Source organism: Rosa rugosa, chromosome 5 (genome assembly GCF_958449725.1).
Source record: "Rosa rugosa chromosome 5, drRosRugo1.1, whole genome shotgun sequence".
Lineage (NCBI taxonomy): Eukaryota > Viridiplantae > Streptophyta > Magnoliopsida > Rosales > Rosaceae > Rosa > Rosa rugosa.
The window spans coordinates 41867185-41888063 of record NC_084824.1 but is presented as its reverse complement, the minus strand read 5'-3'; the positions used below and the strand labels follow the sequence as shown (position 1 = coordinate 41888063).

The 20879-nt window shown below is 35.8% G+C and overlaps 1 protein-coding gene and 1 non-coding gene across 2 annotated transcripts; one reads left to right on the top strand and one right to left on the bottom strand.

The window, feature by feature from the left end:
• Positions 1 to 1012: 1012 nt before the first annotated feature.
• LOC133713180 (2-methoxy-6-polyprenyl-1,4-benzoquinol methylase, mitochondrial) lies at positions 1013 to 6073 on the bottom strand. The gene is made up of 9 exons (XM_062139298.1): positions 6005 to 6073; positions 5591 to 5694; positions 5040 to 5166; positions 4874 to 4935; positions 4130 to 4288; positions 3880 to 4024; positions 2857 to 2928; positions 2029 to 2137; positions 1013 to 1228 (listed from the first exon to the last, which is right to left on the bottom strand). The coding sequence occupies exons 2-9, from the start codon at positions 5682 to 5684 to the stop codon at positions 1127 to 1129; spliced, it is 870 nt and encodes a 289-aa protein (XP_061995282.1). The 5' UTR covers positions 5685 to 5694; positions 6005 to 6073; the 3' UTR covers positions 1013 to 1126.
• A 97-nt stretch (positions 6074 to 6170) lies between these two features.
• On the top strand, positions 6171 to 6243 carry TRNAK-CUU (transfer RNA lysine (anticodon CUU)). The gene has a single exon. It is a non-coding gene; the product is annotated as a tRNA-Lys (tRNA).
• Positions 6244 to 20879: the final 14636 nt, after the last annotated feature.

The window sequence follows — 20879 nt, the reverse complement described above, 5'->3', positions numbered from 1 at the left end:
ATTGGTTCTGAAATATTTTTTTTCTTTCTTTTCTCACATGGAATCTAGAATTAACGCATGAAGAAGAATTTTTTTTTGGAGTGAATGGAGTGTTTGATCTCGTTTAAGGTTGAAGGCATACGAAAAAGTCTTTTTTACCCTTATTTTTTTCCTCACGTGCGAGGCACATGATCATAGTTAACGGTTTCATAACGGAGATTGGATGGAGGTACTATATTGATAAGAAAAATTGAGTCCAGGTATCATATTGATAACATTGTAAGTTCGGGTATCATTCTGAAAGTCCCCTAAGTGTCCAGACACCGTTGGTGAATTTTTCCCAATAAGGAAATCGAAAGTTCTAACAGAACTACAGAAGACCTTATTTTTGATGACTGACCTCCTGTTGCATGCGCTTTTGGATATGAGAGGTATTTCTCAATTTACTCTTTCATTTGGCATCACTGTAGATTAATCTTTTTGTTCAAATTAAGCTTTTCCGTTTTCTTCAACATTTTATTGTTCTTTGCTTCCTTTTATTCCTCCTCTTTCTTCCGCATGCATAGGCTTCCTTTTGAAGTCCTCAAAGCTCTGTTTATGACTCTATGGTAGTTGTAACTAGGGGTTATTTGTTATTTCTTTAGCCAAAAGAAAAAGGATTGAATTTTAAGTGTTTATACCATGCTTTGCTAGTAGTGTTATACATAATTGTCACGTAGATGACATTATAGTTTTCATAATGGCTCACAGCTGCTGGCTTTCGATGGGGAAACGGAGTATCAAACTCTATTTAGCAAGGTGCTGCTGGGACGATTCCTTTTCCGATCAGGGTGCACACAGAAAAGGGCAGGTATCTGGACGAATTCTGTAGTTTCATAGGAATGTGGATCTGCTTTAGTTTTCATGTCTTGGTTGATTCACCATGTAATCCAAACAAATGAACATGCTGTCATACTTGAAGCCAGTTTTCTTCTGGCTCATTCAATGAAATTTTGACACAATATACAACCAATCAATTTGACTTTATTCGACCAAAAGAAAAAAAATCAATTGACTTTATATTATTTATTGTAATCTACTTAGTTTCTTGGATTCGATTTGAAGAGCTAACAGAAACCTAACTACCAAATTTTTTTCAAGTACATTACTAAATTTTCAACCCTGAATGAATCGCTACCACTCCTCCAACTAGATTTTCATACTCAACCTTCTGGAAACCTGCATCTGCAATCATTGAAGCAAATGTCTCCTGCAGTCATCAATTCAGATGAATTATAAGGGGGATATAACAAAAGCCAAAAATTACGTACAAACATGATGAATTGTACATACATACATATTCCAAATGTCTCCTTCATTATGCATGCAAGGAAAAGGCAAAAAAATAAAAAATAAAAGGAACACAGCAGCACCTCAGTTAAACAGTCCGTACAAACATTTCATAGCTATATACATAACATCTGATATTTCAAGTGTCCCCAACTTAAATTGAAGTGAAATATGAGGCAATGTGATGAAGAATACAAGCAGTTTGCTACTTGTCCTGCATCACAATGCAGCCAGAGTTTGGCTAAGGTTTTCTCCCACCTTTCTAATTACCAAATCACGTACATCAATGCGTACAGGAGCATTAATGACATGGATTACTGCACTTTAACATCCAAGATACTATTTAGGGCAAGAACTCAGTTGAACACTAAAGTAAGCTTATTTCCATCATGAATTAAGTAAATTAAAATTGCAATGTAACTAAAATATAATATAACAGAATATTATGCACCTAGACCAGACAAAATAAATTATATTTAATCCACTAATTAGAGCACTTCAACTTCTACTACTTTCTTTCCCTCTGCAGCATAGCATTCATGTTCAACTCAGGCCTTTGGAAGAAACTGTTCGAGCTTTTTTTCTTGCTTCAAAAGCAAAATGATTGCTCTGTTTTGGCGTTTAGTTGTCCCATCCCAATTGGCAAGGTACACAAGAATTTTCCAACCAAATGCATATAATACTGGAATAAAGTATTCAAGAGGGAAGATGAATATAAACCTGTGGTGGAAAGCGACGAATACTCTCTACCAAGTACTGATAAGATTCTCTATCTCCTGCAACTAGCTCTCCTAGGGTGGGAATGATTGAGAATGAATAAAAGTCATAGCTGCAAGACCAAAAAAAAATAGACAAACCATAAATATCAAAACATGGATCCTTAAAATATAGACAGCCTAACACATTCAAAACCTTATTAATGATCTCGTGAGTGGTGTTGCCCACAATTATGGTGCCATTGTCACCGTGCGATATGGAGCATGCTATACAGAGTGAAACAGAGTGTCAACCATGGAAATGTGCATGGTTGGCCACTGTAACATGGCTACAGCCTACAGCTTCATGATAATAATCTTGGCTAAATCTCTATGGAAATTCATTGAGGCACAAACTATTTTCCATTAAGCCCCAGTCACAGGCACTTTTTGGTTAATATAAAATGGTATGTATATGAACATTCAAGTGTGTATAATATCTGATATAAGGCTCTTGGAAAGAGAAAAATACAAATCAAAGCTAACTCTTTATTCATTCTCCAGGGGATAAGAAATTTCAAAATAAAATTTCTAGTAAGCAGATGGGTAGTTGGACCTATTTTTTTTTCTTTCTTTCTTTCTTTCTGTAGATAGATGGGTAGTTAAACTTCCACAAAAACATCATACAGTTAGGGGTTAGGGGAAATCTATTCCTTAAGATTACTAAGAAGAAGATCCTATACAGCAGACCATGAGACTATGATTTCCATGTACTAAAGTGATTAGGATGATATCAGCAGACTGTTGTTATCAAGTGGAATTTCAACGTAACTAAAAGTATAAAAACACTTACAAGTCTTTGAATACAGGTACCTCTACATGGCTGAGTTCAAGGCACAGGAACCTTCCTCCCCGTTTTAGTACCCTATTAACAAAAATCATGAAAAAAAAATAAGTGTAATCAGTTTACAAACTTTTTGGTACCCCTTCCCACAGAATAAATAATAGCAGCTTGCCCCCAATCAGAAAGACCTCCATCACAAAACATTATCATTATAAAACTCCAGACATAAATGACAAATCTCAAGAACTTAGCTGTGGACTCCTTATCCATATATGCTTCTTCCATTCTAACAAAACCTTTGTTTTCTTCCATAGAAGGAAAAATTTACAACTTCATGTGCACAAAAATAGGAAGATGTGCAACATTGGCTTTGGCCCCACACCAAAAAATTACTATTTGATATTCATCTGGTTCTCTCTACCTACTATAGCTTTAGATATTGGTATTGCAAGCAAGTATATGACTAGGAAATAGGAAGGCATCTATATGTTTGTTAGATAAGGGAACGTATCCATATATCACATGCTAGGGAAACCATTTAACATATTTTAATTCACTTTTAAGTAAGGCAGGCAATAGAGGATCAATAGTCTTAAAAAGTTGTAGCTGTTTATCTAGCTGTCTATAACATCTGAAAGAGAAAGGGAGACAGCAATCGGAGGTCTCAATATCCTTCCTTTCATTCATAAAAGCGCCAACGTAGGAAGAATCATTTTGAAAACTACCAAATACACAGTTAGAATGATGGACAGCTTAACTATTCAACCTATATAACTATCAATTACTTAGGAAAAGAGATATTGTTGTAGCCTAATGTGCCAAAAACAATGAAACTATCTACATCAACATAATCCAATTGTATACAACAAAAAGTTTGATGCATATACAAAAAAGTAATCTTTTTTCTATTTTTCTTCTGAGAAGAGAAGTCAGAGTGATCGCCTACTCAGGTGACTACAACAGTGATAGTTTGCCTTGTATTAGTTATTATCTGTTAGAACCTATCAAACAGCACAAAGTTGTGTACCATACCTATAAGCTTCAGAAAGTGCTTTCTCTATGTGTGTGACATTCCGGATCCCAAATGCAATTGTGTAACCATCCATTGTATTATCTCCGAAACTCAGGGCTTCTGCATCTCCCTCCACCCATAGAAGGGATTTGTCTTCTCCAAGACCTATACATTTCAGTACACCAATCTTACATTCAAAAGAAGTATATTTTATCACATGAATAAGAGAATGTCCAATCCAACCAAGCTCCAAGTTTATAACATTATTACCTCTCTGCAAGGCCCGCTTTTTACCAACATTCAACATGTTGGGATTGATGTCACATACATACACCTTAGTTTCTTCCTGTAAATCATCTTCAAGAACATTCAGCAAAGCTCTACGTTTGATGCTGTTTATACTGTCTAGTATTCTGAAAGCAACATCACCTGCCAAAAAACAGAATTAACAGTACGATCAACATATATGATTCAAAGATTTTAAAGAAACCACAAGCAATTGATTTCAACATTGTCCCATACAAGGAAGATACATAGTCATGTAGAGCATTGAAGCAGCTAAATTTCATGTCATGAACAAGGTTTTTGTTTGGTAGATGAACTCCTGCACCCAGCAGGTATTGCATTTGCAATATCACCATTCACTCCATACTATGGGATGGGAAGGTGCCATATCTGCCCTAGGGAAACAAGTCCAATTTGACTTCAGAAATTTAGTTATTCTTGGAAGTTTGAATATATGTATGTATATTGTTGTAATATCTCCTTTTTTGGCTTACGGCATCCTCAGTCCACATCCTTGGTCAGATCCATCCTCAACCCAAACTCAGTTTGATAATTTATGAAAAGCATGCAAGATTAATGAAAAATGCCAAAAGCTGACCCAACTACATTTGTGTAAAAGATATTATAAGATGTAAAGCATAAATGACAAATGTAACAGTATACTTTAAAGTATAATGAAATCCATATGGTTTGACAAATGTAACATATAATTGAGTATCACAAGCTCACCTGTTCCACCAGCCACATCAAGATGGTTCATTCCAGGAAAAGGATTCAGTTTGGAAACCAATCTGAAAAGTGGGGATATTGACGTGAAGCAATGTAAAGGGAAAGTGCAATCATGCAAATTGTTTATTGATATACAAGCACAAGAGTAAATCTTCAAGAGGCTAACCTATCCTTCCATAATCTGTGTAATCCTACACTCATCAAATCATTCATTGTATCATAGTTTGAAGCAACATTGCTGAAGACATTACCAACCATTTGACTTTTTTCCTCTTCCCGTACTTCCTTGAATCCTGCAGATCAAACACCGACCAATTATCTATCAAGCAAGCCATCTGAGAACAAGAGAATGCTGGAAATAACTTAACGGCTTTGTTTCTAAAGTCTAGCAAATGAAAAAGGGTAAGGAAAAGAAAACATTCAAATACCTCTACCACAATAATGACCCCCCTCTACAAAGAAAAGAAGAAAAAACTTCCCTTTCCAGCCTATTCTATGTCAGAAATATATTCCGGAACCTAAGCTCTACATACCAAAAGACAAAAACCCCTCTTTTTGCTCGAAAATTAACTGCAGACACTACACTTAGGCCTTACCTACTGTTGTTATTGATTACCCTATGATAATAAACAAAATGTATGACAAAACCAGCAATACAATTACGAATAACTACCACAAAAACCATGTCGAATGCAATAGAGATGGAGATGGACTCACCAAAGCTTGTGGCATGAGAATGCAATAGAGATGCAGGACAAAACCTGGGTAACAGTTTACTCCCTATCTTCCTCGTCACTGTTCTCAAGGCCATGGCTGTATACCTGTAAAAAAAAAAAAAAAAAAAAAAAAAAAAGGTCAGGACTCATGGCAGAATTTGAGCTACATGAAGAAAAAGACCATCCCTTGTGTGCTTTGAAAACTCCACCAAAGCTCATGTCAACCACATTCTCCAAACCATTGAAAAAAATCAATCCCCAATTCTCAGAATTTTTTGAAACAAACCCAAAAATCAACACAGAAAACGCAAGTTCTGCAACCCAAAATTTAGAGATTGAGCAGAAGCCCAATCAAATTGAACAAACTGTGCAAAACCATTTACCAATTTAATCAAATTGAAATTGCAATACATACTCAATCTGCGAAAGAGCCAAGTCGAAGGAGAGACTACTACTACTGCTGTTTTTGCTTTCACCATATTTTGGTATTATATACTCTCTTTTTTTGTTTTTTGGCAGAATTTTGGTATTATACTTTGGCTAGTTATCTAGTTTAACTTTTCCTACAACCATTATCAAATGCCCGTCTAGCTCAGTTGGTAGAGCGCAAGGCTCTTAACCTTGTGGTCGTGGGTTCGAGCCCCACGGTGGGCGTTTTCTTTTTTTAAATTCTTTCATCACTTTTCTTTCTGTGGAAGGGCCTCTGCGACCATATTGGTAGAACCGTACAAGTAGAGTAGTCCGCGCGCCCTAACAAAAACGTTACGCCCCGCATTCATCCATCAAGGAATATTTTGCATATATTATATAAATTGTATAATTATATGAGTAACATTAAACCTACAAGTGTGTATACGTCTTAATAAGTTGAGAAATAATAAGGGTGAAATATAAAGACGGATCCGGTCATAATTCGAAAAGCTCATGCTCATCTTGCATTTCAAGTTCAGCCTCAAGTTTCTCATATCTTAATTGGCCAAAATATTTTATTCTCTCTTTCCTTGAACAATCAAATTTCAAGATATGAATCATTGCTATATAGCAAACATGCTGGTACATAGTAAAATACATATTGAAATTTCATGAAAATGGCTACTCACTCCCCAAGCATTGTCCTTCTTGTATTCACTTCAGGTACATCGAGCATATGTACCACATGTTCTTCTCAGATATTGTCCTTCTTTTAAGTTTCTCTTAATCCACTTTACTTTACTGTTTTTTTTTCTTTTTGTTTTTTTGTTTTTATAAAACAAATAAGGTCGACAATTTCTTTAATTTGATTGTCGTAAGATAGTCTTTTTGCATAGAAAATTCTTAATTAACAATTCTATTAGGTACCGATCTTGTGTTTTTTGTTCAAAATTATATCGTTTTAGGATTAAGGAGTAATCATCCGGGGTTTAGGATTCAATTGCCCGACTCTTACTCTAGCTAGCTCCTACTTTTCTTGAAGTTAAACTTTCGTCTACCAAATCATTCGATTTGATCTTTGTCAAGCTTATTGGTACGTAAAAGAGTCAGACAAGGTAACAATTAATCTTATCTCAGTCGATCAAGCAGCAACAATTCTTGTTCTAAAGCACCAAAAAGAAAATAAACAACTGAAAATCTAATCAAACTAAACCACCAAAAGAGTATACCTATTATCCATGTCCGGGGATGCTATTAGAGTCCGAAATACGAGTGTGAAGAGAACGGTATGGGCAATTAGGCCATAGGACTATAGGAGATGGTGAATATTTTTCAATTTTAACGCAATCTCGACCAGCAAGAGGAATTTATTAAATAAAAGAAAAATTACAAAAATAATGGAGGTAGGGAAAACGTGAAGAAGGGGATGGTGAATAAGGTGATAGATATGTATGCGCCTGTTTTTTTTTTTTTTTTCGTAATTAATGTTATTTTGATAGTCAATTGATTATGCAAAAATTAAATTATATATATGGTGAAAGGTACCATTTGTACTGAAGATTTAGGTGGATGTGATGCTGGTTGCAATTCAAGGTGTGTATCTGCACACCCTGGTGGTAAGTCATCTTGTGATTCAGACAACATATGTCGATGCTACTACGACTGTCCAAAAATTAAAAAATGCAAGTTGAGTTTGGGAATCTGGGGTTATAGCTGCAATGATCGTGATTGTGACACGCAGTGTCATGTCAAGTATCCTAATAGGGTTTTAGAACCTAAACAATACCCAGATATTGGAGCTCCCCAGTTCACTTCTTGTTTTTGTGTGGTTAAATGTTAGGATTACTTAGTTGATGCAATCTCAAGACTTTTCTTTCGGTGCCTGTTTCTCTGGTTTCTTTGTCAAACTTTCTTACTGGCATGGTCGAGCTCATTTAAAGATTGGGGAAACCAAGCTGATTGAAAGGTTTGTTCTAAGTGTTGAATAAAGTTTTTATGTTTTGCTGCAAAGATGACCCATCACTATATTCTTGTGCGAAAGCTTCATCTTTTTTTTTTTTAGTGAGAGATTTGAACCCGTGATCCTCCACAATGTTAGTCAGGTTAGTTATCTGACAGGTATACCTTACCGACAAATGATTCAGTGACAGCATGTGGTGATTGATGAGGAAAAAAGAAGAAGAAAAAAGTAGGAGAAAATTAGAAAAAAACCCAAAAAATGAAGCTCCTTTTAAGAGAAACCCAATCCTATGTTTTCTTTTAATCTACACCCATTCATATAATTAAACCTACCGTATAGGTTTTAAGTCTATAATTAAGTTTTTTTCTCATTTTTTTAGTTTGACTATTTTACCCTTCTCGTCGAATAAGGAAAATATTCCTCAAATATAGGTGTTTTTTTTTTTTTTAATTTGAATATGGTATCAGTTATAAACACAAATTAGAATTTAATACCATCAATTTATTTTTCCTGATTTAAAAACGATTAATTGCCTTAATTATTGTATATCTCTTCCTTTCTGATTTGACCTATATATTTGCCATTTTTTAGTAGATATGTTTGTGTAGATAATCCTATTATTAAATATGTCAACGTGATTAATTTCCTTAATTATTGTATGTAACTGATGCCATATTTTAGGAGATATGTTTGTGGAGATATTCCTTATTTAAAAAGATTAATTGCCTTAATTATTGTATATCTCTTCCTTTTAGATTTGATCTTTATATTTGCTATTTTTAAGTAGATGTGGTTGTGTAGATATTCCTATTAGATTTCGTAGATTTCTCAATCTGATTAAACATCCTTTTGTGGAGGTATTCCTATCATGTAGTGATTAAACATCCTTTTGTCTTTTGTCTCGTTTGAAATTTCAGCTATTACTATGGAAGTTATGTGTTTTAGTTGTGTTGTTGTATTCCATTAGTTAAGTTTTATGAAATACTCTCACACGTCACCACTCAATACACAGTTCGTTCACTTGCTACTTTGGGTATCTCTAGATGAACCATAGGTAGAATTGTGTACTTTTTCCTATCGTGCAGGTGTCAAATATCGTATGAGTTTTCACATTCGCAAGTGATTTAGATACCTATCATTTATGAGTTTACATTTTGTGTCTATCAATCAGGGAATAACTTAGGTACAATAAACCGTGGGTAAAATTGCATAATTTTGTCTACTATTCAGGTGCTACATATATTGACTAACTTTGGTAGCATAAACCCTAGGTAATATTGAATAAATTTGCCTACCATTCAGGTGTTTAACATCTAGTGGGTTTTAATATACGCAACTAATTTAGGTACCTATTATCTAGAAAGTTCACAATTTGTACGTAAATCGTCCAGCGAATGCCTTATGCACCTATAACTCCGGTTTCAGGAAATGCATTCTGCTACCTATACTATATGAAACTACTTCACGACCCTCCCCCCTTATGCCCAGGGAAAATCACAAACTACCAGACTTTCCCATAATATTGCCTCCAACGTAAAGAAAACCCTATTCACCCCATTAACCCTGTTTAATTGTGCATAAAAAAAAAATTATTTAGAAATAAAATGATTTCCACACGATCCATCGTGTTTTAAGAAACACACTTTAATCATACAAATTCTCAAACATTGCAAAAAATACATATAAGATCACTTCATCCACAATCATTAACATTCTAGAAAAGACATAAAAACTGATGAAAGGCCTTCCAAATGGCATTCCTGTCCCTCCCAAACTCCTTTCACAAAGATGAGCCTAACCGTCATTGTTGTCACTTAAGAACCTTCCCAAAACATGTGCTCTCTGCTGAGTCATGGCACCTTTTTTAAAGGTAGACTCTAATTCAAGACCTTCCGATAATCGCTTGATAATGTAAGTCACAGCAATCCCGCTGTCCACATTGTACATTAGAAAACAAATGAATAAGCTCATACACACACATATATATTAGGAGTGATGATAGTAAGGAACAAGATAATTACCTGGAAGGATCTTGTTTAGGACATTCCTTGCTTGAAATAATAGGGAAATGATGAACATTATTCCTTCCCAACCAGGTAAGCAAGTCCCTGTCTTTGGTTGATACATTGAACGTAAATAGACTCACTTGCCCTTCTCTTTTCACATGTTTCCATATCATCTTGCTCTTAATAATTGATTTACCCTTATCTTTCAAAAATGCCAAGCGTTTTGAGATTTCACCATGCTGCACATTATGTTGTCATAGAGGTAGAGCATTGATTGTGGTATACGTCATATATCTATCAACAAAGGGAGTTGTCCAAGTAATTCTTCACTGCGGGTGCCCAGGCATAGAGAGACATTGAATCTAGGTCCTCTATGTATGGAACTATAAACCAGCTAAGGTCATTGCCACTATTGCAGAAAAATAGTGTTACAAAAAAATAGAGACAAACCAACCTAACAAAATCACATTCATTCTCAAGCCCCCTCAGTTTAGATACATCTTTGATTAGTTGCTCCAGAATCACCTTGGACAACCTTTTCACTCCAGGGAATCGTCTTTTAATGAAGTCAGAATCCCCTTTTCTCTTCTTCTGGTTAAGGTTGATCTCACGACCTTCAATATTCAAACCAAACAGTTCTGGAATGTCACCTACATATATGGTACCAGTAATTTCCCCAAACTGAAACGAGTTTTTTTCCTTGTCAAAGCATTTTAAAAGAGAAACGATGTCACTATTAGACTACCTACAAGCAGAGTCTATTATTTGCCGCTCATAAAAAGCTCTAAACAAATCCCTGAACGGTGTGGACTCTATCAGATCAAGCTTCACTTCAGTAATATCTGCCCTTAACTCATTGGTCATAACACGTCCAAACTTGAGAAGGTCGCACCTAAATTCCAGGTGGGTGTACTCTTTAGCCATCAAAATTAACTTGTAGTATCTATTGAGAAACAAGAAGATGAAAACAAAAACCTGCAATCAAGAACTTGTATAGTCTATCATACCTACTCAATAGCAAAAACCTAGAACCATCACAAAACAAATACCTCTTCGTCAGGAGCACACACACCTTTTGAATAGGTAGCAACCACAATACTCATCAACCATACCAATCGGATATGCTGTCGAACACAGGCAACCCACCAACCTCTGATTGTGCAATCCATTTATATCACAAGCTTGTAGAGATATTGACACCGGCTTTGAATGTACAGATTAGACTCTTCAATATGGAGATTACGTAACCTCCAACCCAGAGGAGAATTTTCAATTGCTGAAATCAAGGGTTGAGTAATTTTGGGCGACGTCTATGGGCAGCCGTTTCATGATCGACTTCCATCGGCAACAAATCTGGATTTTATTATCAATCCTATTTAATAGGTGAATGGGGAATTTGATAGTGGCAGCTTTAGTAATTCTTAACAACATTGGGTTTTATTATTTATTCTATTTAATAGGTTTTTTTATTTTGCATAAAAAAAATTAATTGATTTGGGTGTATATTAAAACACTCTTATGGTTGGGTTTATTCTAAAAGAGGTGTGTCAATTTGGGTATAGAATCAAATTCCCCAAAAAGTAGATAAATAAAAATTTAAACTAATATAAAATGAATGTTCTTATTAAATTTGTCTAATATCAATATCCGAAGAAATTTTATATAAGTTAAGAGATAAGTCTCCTATCTTAATAGATAGTATACAGGTGGTAGTTGAAAAGAAGTCGATAGAAACTTAAAAGGCAAAACCACCACAAACTACCTTGGTTTGCATCGCAAGGTATTGGGTAACGGCACAAGGGACACATATGTTTGATCTTTAACCACCCTTCAATACAAGCTTCATGAAAAAGGTGTAAGCAAGGCAACCGAGTAGCTTTGTCACCAAACTCCTCAAGACATATAACACATGTTCTAGTTTCTTCTTCCAAGCTATCATGTCTCATTTCCTCCAACTCCTCTATGGCTGATTCACTTGCAGGACTAGTCTCAACCACATCGTCATCCTCCTCAAAGTCGTCCTCATCCTCCTCACTGTCACCGACACCACCTTCACCGACACCGACACCAACACCAACACCAACACATGTTCTAGTTTCTTCTTCCAAGTTATCATGTCTCATTTTCTCCCACTCCTCAATGGCTGATTCACTTGCATGACTAGTCTCGACCACATCGTCATTGTCGTCATTCTCATCCTCGTCCTCCTCGCCATCACCGACACCACCTTCACCAACAGCAACACCATCATCACCTGTTTCCATGGATTCTCTTGTAAACCTATTCTCCTCCTCGTGTTCTCTAGCACACATATATTGAAATAGGTCTAGATCCTCTAAACGATGCAATTTTGAAGTAATGCAATAAATGTTTACCTGAAGAAAATGAACTTTAAACTTGTACATGATAGCAATAGAGCCAACCATCTCAAATATTTTGGCAACAAGAATCTGCTGCTCAGCTTTTGGAACAGCCATGCTTTTAAGCAACTCACAAATTCTGATCCGGGGCATCCAATATTGCATAGCATAGGGAACATATAGGTCAGGACCCTGGAGCTTAATGTCTCTTGTACTTTTGAGGTCTTCTGGTTTATCAGGAATATATACATACCTACCATCGTTGGCCAAGCATCCTACTTGGGATGACTGGTAAAGATTAAATTGAATCCGAATCTCTTCATGGATCTCCGGAAACAGCTGCGGCAATTTTGTCCATTCAATATGGCTATAATAAGAATCGTTGCGTATCTCAGTGGCTCTATAAAAATCATAGGAGCTTGGCATACTTGATCTAAGGCCTAAATTACAACCAACGTCTATATCTACTTGAACCAAATGGTTTTGAGAGGTTGAAGCTATACTATGGTTCCCACAACCCTAACATAGATTCCTAAGCCTAACTGACTAGGAAAAGGCTCCTTTTCCAAAAGAAGGAGCCGCCTTTTCCTTATGGACCTTAATTTTAATTTTGTTTTAGGGAATCAGAAATTGGGTGAGAATTGAGTCGTGCTTTCATTCTTCTTCTTTTCCTTTTCTTTTCTTTTCTGCTTCTGCCGGTTCAAGATTACTGACGCTCAGGTGGCCGGTTCATAACTTTTTAGGCCGGTTTCGGGAAAAAAAATTTCGGTTCCCGGATTCTGGGATCGAGGTTCTACTTGTGGAAAAATTTGGTAGCAATTGGATGTATTGAAGGTGGTGAACCGGTGAAATATTTGCTGCGGGTGGTTTGGAGCTTCCGGTGCCCGGTTCAGTAGGTTTCCGGCCAGTTCTTGTGGTGTCGCCGCCGGTTCTGGACTCCTGGGAAGGAGGGCTTCAAGATGTGCGGCGGGGGCCGAAAGGGTTTCAAGGTTTTGTATTCGGATTTTGGGTTTTTACTTCTTGAATCAGGGTTTGGCTATTTGTTTCAGGGTTAGGGCTTCGTGCTGATAATGTATTTAAGGAAAACTGAAATTGGGAGAGAATTGAGTAGTGTTTTCATTGATAATAGGGACCTCTTTATATAGAGGAATACAGTTGTACATGGAAACATAATCGTACATTGATTAGATATCTCCTAAGATTCTCCGAGAATATCTCTAATATAAACTATATTTCAACTAGAGCAAGTTATCTTGAGTTTGGACCAGAATACTGGATTTACTTTGAACAAATTTTAATTTTTCCATTACTGATTATGGACCTTAATTTTTCTTTTTATTTTTATTTTTCCATTACTGATTGTGATGTTGTTCAAAGAGGTACAGTGAATGATGCACGGAAGCGTTCGATAAAATTTTAAAATTTACACCTATTCTTATAAGAAAATTTTCTTATAAGAATAGGTGCACGTTCAATTGGATCATCACGATCAGAGACAATTTTTCTTGATCTGATACCTGTGTTTACTCATTTTGCTTTCCAATTTACTTTGTGTAGATGTTTGTTTATACACGGGGTTGTGGCAGTAATAAGAGTTGCCATTAGACAGCATCTTTGCATAATAATCGTACTGTATTTCTGGAAAATTTAATCGAAAAGACCAACGAAACTAGAGTCTCTACTACATGTTCTCAAAATCAAGGCTTTGGTTTACGATGCCATATCGGCATATCTAATAGTGAAGAAATAAATATTGGGAAAAACAGATGCAAGAGGGAAAACAATATCATATATTCATATGCATGCATGTCTTTCTAAAGCTTCAACATTCGGATTCATCCAGCAAAAATGTGGAAAGAACTTGTAGAGCCATTTTCTTAACAGAGTGAAATTTGCTCTGTACTCTCAATAAATATTAGGTTATTAATTAGTGTACATACTTTTTAGTTAGTAGAGAAAATTCACAATCATAAAAGTATCATAAGGTAACTGTGGCTGTACAATCTAGTAGAAGCAATCATATGCACTTAATAAAGGGATATGCATCGTTGATTAAGTACCAAGAGAACTACCGGTTCAATTTGTACCCTTAGGAGCAGCACTATAGACTTTTTGTGCTCATATTTAATTTACAGAATATTTGCATCGCAAGGCATTAGGTAACTGCACAAGGGACAAATGTGATTGATCTTTAACCACTCATCAATTCAAGCTTCATGATAAAGTTGTAAGCAAGGCAACCGAGTGGCGTCGCCACCAATCCCCTCAAGAAAAATAACACATGTTCTAGTGTCATTTTCTCCAACTCCTCAGTGCTTGCAGGACTAGTCTCGACCACGTATACCGTCATCGTCTTCCTCACCGTCACCATCACTAGTACGGACACTGACACTGAAACCTTCACCAAGACCAAAAGCATCACCATGACTAACAACATTACCGATACTGGCCTGGAACGTGCCATTAGTGAAATCTTTGTTTCTTCCTCATGAGACCGAGATGAATTTTAGCATGCCGTTGGGGTTGAGGACCATATCTGACAAACTTATTTGGCACTACACAAAAAATGGGGCGGTTAATGTGAAATTCGGGTATTGGTTTGCAAGGTTTTTACAAGAAAGAAAGAAGTCATCTACTGCCAGTTCTAGGCTTCTAGCAGCCAATGCAAAGTTGCTGAAATTTGGAGGAAGGTTTGGGGTATGAATGTCCCACATAAGATCAAGATTTTTTTATGGAGAGCAGCCAACAATTTTCTCCCTTATGCTCAGAACCTATAGAAGAGGAAAATCATATCTGAAGCTACTTGTTGGCAGTGCATGTACGTGGTGCGCAGCAGGAGTCAATAATTCACATCATTTAGGACTGCCCAAGTGCGCGTCAAGTTTGGAAGAGGTCTTTTCTCAATGAGGTGTGCAAGGTGTGGTCTGAACCTTCTTTCTTTGATCTTCTTTCACATGTTTGTATCATTTCAGTTGGGGAGGACTTGGAATCATTTGGTTTTCTAGCTTGGTGGTTGTGGAGAATTGAAAACGAAATTTGCATAGACATGGTCAAAGGGTATTCAAGTCGGCCGCGCTGGCAGAATTGGTGAACACTGCTGGTGAATGGCAGCTTGAGTTTGTCACTGCGGGCAGCTTGTCCAACCTGCCTGCGACTGCATCAGGACCTGCTGCACAAGGCAGTAAGCATGGCTGGCAGCCTCCAAATGTGGGACGCTTGAAACTCAACTTCGACGGAGCTTGTGATACGAAGAATGGGTGAGTGGTCTGGGTGTTGTGTTCAGGGATTGTCAAGGCATTTTGAAAGGTGCCATGACAGTTCCCCAAGTTGGAAATCTCTCCGCAAGAGCTATTGAAGCTTTGGCGTTGCTGCATGGCCTCAGGTTTGCTTTACATGTTGGCTTTAATAACTTGGAAGTTGAGGGAGATGCTTTAACAGTTATCAATTCGCTGCATGATGTCAGTGTTGATTTAAGTTCAGATTGTCATATTATTGATGAAGTAGAGTAGATAGTTGAGTCCTTTAGTTCTTGTAGTTGGCGCTTAACTTGTGAAGAGAGATTATAGTAAGTTGCACATCGCCTAGCAAAGGAAGCCTTGAAAATTAGTCAGCATTTTCTTTGATTGGAGTCGGGCCTCTTTGGCTCCATCATTGTGTCAATATGGACTTTGACTTTTGAAGTCTAGTGGGCAGGGTTTTCTTTTAATCTTTGTTGGGAGATGCTAGAAAACCATAGTATTGTATTCTTGATTATCTATGAAGTTTATTCCGATCAATATATATATATATATCAGAGCCGTAAGAGTTGATTATATTAAAATTAGTTAAAAACTTCTCAAACCCCAGGTGGCGGATTACCGCCTAGGTGTGGTATTTGAGTCGTATATATATATAAAACTCCTCAAACCCCAGGTGGCGGATTACCGCCTAGGTGAGGTATTTGAGTTGATATCCTTTAATCTACTTTTATGCTAAGTGATTATCTGTCTGGTTCCAATTCTTAAGTTTGTAAACATCTATTTTATCTTTTCTTTTCCACCTTTAGCCTATTCCTTTCTCCAACCAAACAGTAAGTCCAGGTCCAAACAATGAGTCCCGGGTGAGGCATGAGCGAATGCGGCATGAGCGGAGAAGAGAGATGCCTAGTTTAAGGTAGAAAATTAAGGTATTTTAGTCTTCCAAACTTAACTTTTTGTCCCAGCCTTTCTAATCACTTCTCCTAATGAGTAGACTATTTAGATCCAACTCAGTCACCTCCAGTTCGTCTAGATCCTCCCTAAATAGGATCCCTGACATAGTTAATGAAGAACAAATTGAATATCAGTCAAATGATAATATAGACATGAATGATTGGAATATTCCCAGAGTCCCTAGTAACGAAATTTATAAGAAAAAATGGTCTCTTTCTTCATTCAAAAGTGAACATCATATTAAAACGGTAGAACAAGTCCATGCCCTTAGTAAACAACATGAAACTCGTCAATTATTTAGCCTTGAGTCAATTAAAAAACACAAAAAAGATGGTCACAATTTCTTACATATAGGTTTAGTCCAAATCGGCGTTAAGCCATTAACCCGAAAGGGTCTAAATGCCTCTATACTCCTATGCCTCAGAGATGCAAGATTCACCGACTTTAATGACAGTACCCTAGGCATAATTGAGTCAAGCCTATTTAACGGTCCAATCCATTTCGATTGTTACCCAGATTTTACAATTAGTCTTAGTGATCCTCACATCTTAAAATCCTTAACCTTAAATATTAAAACTTCAGGTTACAATGTCCTAGAAGGAACCCAACCATTAGCCTTAATTTATAGAATCCACTATAAAATCACTGGTACAAACATGAATTTTCAAGCCATCAGTAAAAGCCCAAAAGATCAAACTCTTTTAATTCAAAGTAGTCAAGAAAATGCTAATATTAGAGTTCCACACACAATCAGATGGTCAGATGTTCATCTACCTTCTGAATGGTCTCTTACTAGTGAAAATCAACCTATCAACATACAACATAATTTATCTGACTTAAACTGTATCCAACAATATAATGATGGTACAGTACGAATCAACTTCCATAATCCTAGAATAAGTCAAAATCTTAGGATTCAAGAATTAGGTCAATCTTCAAGACATTCAGAATTAGGTCAATCGTCAAGACATTCTTTCACAGCTCCAAGGCATTCTTTTGCAGGATCCACATCTGCTGAAACTATGTCTAGACAAGACTGTGAATTAGATAAAGAAATAAAAAATATTAGAATAAGAGAATTAGAGGAAGAATTACAAAAACTAAAAATTAAAAATATTCGGACTGCCTCACAAGTCAGTTACCCCAGTTATGCAGAAACTCAACCTGCCTTAGATGAGGAACAAACATCTCCCACAGCTACTGATTTTGAAGTCGTCCGTCCCATAAATCCTCAATTAAGTACACTCAGTAGACCTTTTAAAATTGATTATCCCAAATTAGATAAAGATCTTGAATCTGAAGAAAATATTCATAGAAGAAACCTTTATAGAAAACAATATCCCTTAATCGAACAACGAAAACAATTATTTAAAAATTGGCAAGCTTTTATGCTTGAGACCCAATCTGAAATATTTTTCCTTGATTTCATTGATCAACAAAGCCAAAAAAATATTCAAACCCTCACAAAAGCAAAATGGAAAACACCCACTAATACAGTTATTTCTTCCAGTCATCCTCCTGTTGAAACTATAGTCATTGATCACCTACAAACGCTCATAACTGCATCACCTTTTAAAGTTTCTGGAGATGATCCAGAAAGTAAAAAAACTATTGAACAAAATAATTACACGAATCAAAGCCTAGTCACTATAGGAAGTCAACTAGACAAAATAGAAACAAAAGTAGATAACATTTTTTCAAAAGTAAGCATTATACCCCAACCACGATCAGAAACACCTTTAATCCACTTTAGTGAAATAAATAAACCTAATCTCAAGCCCGTCTCCACTGCACAAAAAATTGAACAAATGCTCAAAGAACTCAAAGCTGAACCTAGTAGAATCGCAATCATCCATACCCACGAATCATCATCAGACTCCTCCTCTGATAATGATTCCGATACCATTTCTCAGATAAATCAAACATTTCAAGAACTCCAATTACATAGGATAGTTCACCCAAAGAAACAGCATTTTAAAAATTGGACAGAACGCCCTTTACCATTAGATATTCAACCCACTAATTATCCCAGTAATCAGTTTTCAGTCTCTTCCGACAAAACGTACGAATGGAATATTGATAATTTATCAGAACAAGAAATACTAAACAAATTACATCACATGTCCATGGCAGCCAATAGTTATGTCACCAACCATAATTTCAGCCAGCCTGAAATTATTGATATCCTATCCACAGGATTCACAGGAATGCTTCATTCTTGGTGGGAAAAACATCTCACTCCTGATTCCAGAGCAGCCATTAAACAAGCAGTTAAACATGACGAAGATGGAATTCCAATCTTTGATGAACACATCGGAATGGGAGTCTCTGATGCTGTCAATACCCTATTTTATACAATTATTCAACATTTCATAGGCACACCTAGTCACATTACCTCTAGAATCCATGATCAACTTAGTAATCTCAGATGCCCCACCTTAAGCGATTTTAAATGGTATAAAGATGTTTTTATTTCTAGAGTTATGCTTAGAGATGATAGTAACCAACCCTTTTGGAAAGAAAAATTCATAAATGGTTTACCTAAACTTTTTGCCCACAAAATTAGACAAGTCTTAAGTAATGAAACAGGACACATTAATTATGATACTCTTACATACGGAAACATTATTACCGTTATCCAAAAAGAAGGGTTAAAAGTGTGTATAGATATGAAACTAAACTCTCAAGTCAAATCCGATAAGAAAACAGCCAAATATGAATTAGGCAATTTTTGTGAACAATATGGTCTCCCATCTTTACCTCCTTCCCGACGACATAAAAAGAAAAATAATGAATTTGACTACCATCATACAAGAAGAAAATTTAACCGCAATAAATTTTACTCAAGAAACAGAAATGATTTTGAACCAAACAAATTTTACTCTAAAAACAAATTTCGAAAACCTTGGCCCAGAAAAACAAATCATCATTCAAAAAAGCCTTTTGACAAAAGTAAAACCAAATGCTATAAATGTAACAAAACTGGTCACTTTGCAAATGCCTGCCCAGTAAAAAATACTATTAAACAATTAAAAATCAGTAAAGAAGAACAGGAAAATCTTATTTGACTTTTAGAATTAAGAAACACTGACTCAGAAAATGAACATAGTGAAAATGATTTTATGCCAATAGAGTCTTCCACCTCAACTGATTCTGATGAACACTCTTCACCAGATATCTGTTTCGGGTGCAACGATACTTGTTGCAAAACTATAAATGTTCTTTCTAAACAAGAAGAACAGGAGGAATTATTAATTGATCTAATAGGAAAAATCGATAACCAAGAATTAAAATCAGAATATCTTAAGAAATTGAAAAAATTAATCACACAAGAAAACGTTGTTAATATCCCTCAGGAAAAAATTTGTCTTACTTCAACCTTTGACAAATTTAAAACTAGTAAAAAAGAAATAACAATCCAAGAACTACAACAAGAAATAAAGACAATTAAAACACAAATACAGTCTTTACAAAAAACAAATTTAGAAATCAGTCATGACAACAAAGAAATCAAATATGACTTAACTATTCTCAAAATAGAACATCAATTCCTTAAACTACAGCATTCTAATGACAACCCTCTTAATAACGATCCACCTGGGCAAAATGATGTGGAAACATCAGAACAAAACACTATCAGCATCATTCGTCAAATACAACTCAAAAAATGGTATACCACAGTACAACTTAAAATTAATGATTTCCAGTTAGTAACAACAGCGCTTATTGATTCTGGTGCAGATCTCAACTGTATCCAAGAAGGCTTGATACCTTCTAAATACTTTGAAAAAACAAAAGAGTCATTAAGATCAGCTAACGGAACCAAGATGGATATAAAATACGAAATCCCTAAAGCACATGTTTGTCAAAGTAATGTATGCTTCAAAACACCATTTGTTTTAGTCAAAAACTTAACCGACAAAGTAATTTTAGGACTTCCTTTCATTACTATAATTTATCCTTTTACCACAGAATATGATGGGATTATCACCTATCCATTTGGTGAACCAGTAAAATTTACCTTTCTATCCAATCCCGAAATACATACCCTAAAGGCTTTCCAAGAAAATTCTATCTCAAAAACACTGAATTGTATTCAGGCAAAATATAAGCAGATCACATTTCTTAAAGAAGAAATCAATTTTAAACGAATCGATACTCAACACATTATATATATATATATATATATATATATATATATTCACACACCCATTTTCTCTATTCACACACCCCCTCTATTTTTTTATTACTTTAATCCAATTTATTTTTACAAATTACCCTCCCTTGCAATTTTGATTCTTTTTTTTTTTTTTGCAAGTTAATCATCGTCAAATTCTAAACCTTTATTTTCTCGCAAACAAGG

Excerpts from the sequence above, each read along its gene's own strand:
- LOC133713180 (XM_062139298.1), bottom strand. The coding sequence starts at position 5,684 with ATGGCCTTGAGAACAGTGACGAGGAAGATAGGGAGTAAACTGTTACCC. Across the intron at positions 5,167-5,590 it reads TTCTCATGCCACAAGCTTTG|GATTCAAGGAAGTACGGGAA; the intron begins GTGAGTCCATCT and ends TTTGATCTGCAG. Across the intron at positions 1,229-2,028 it reads TTCGTCGCTTTCCACCACAG|GAGACATTTGCTTCAATGAT; the intron begins GTTTATATTCAT and ends TGATGACTGCAG.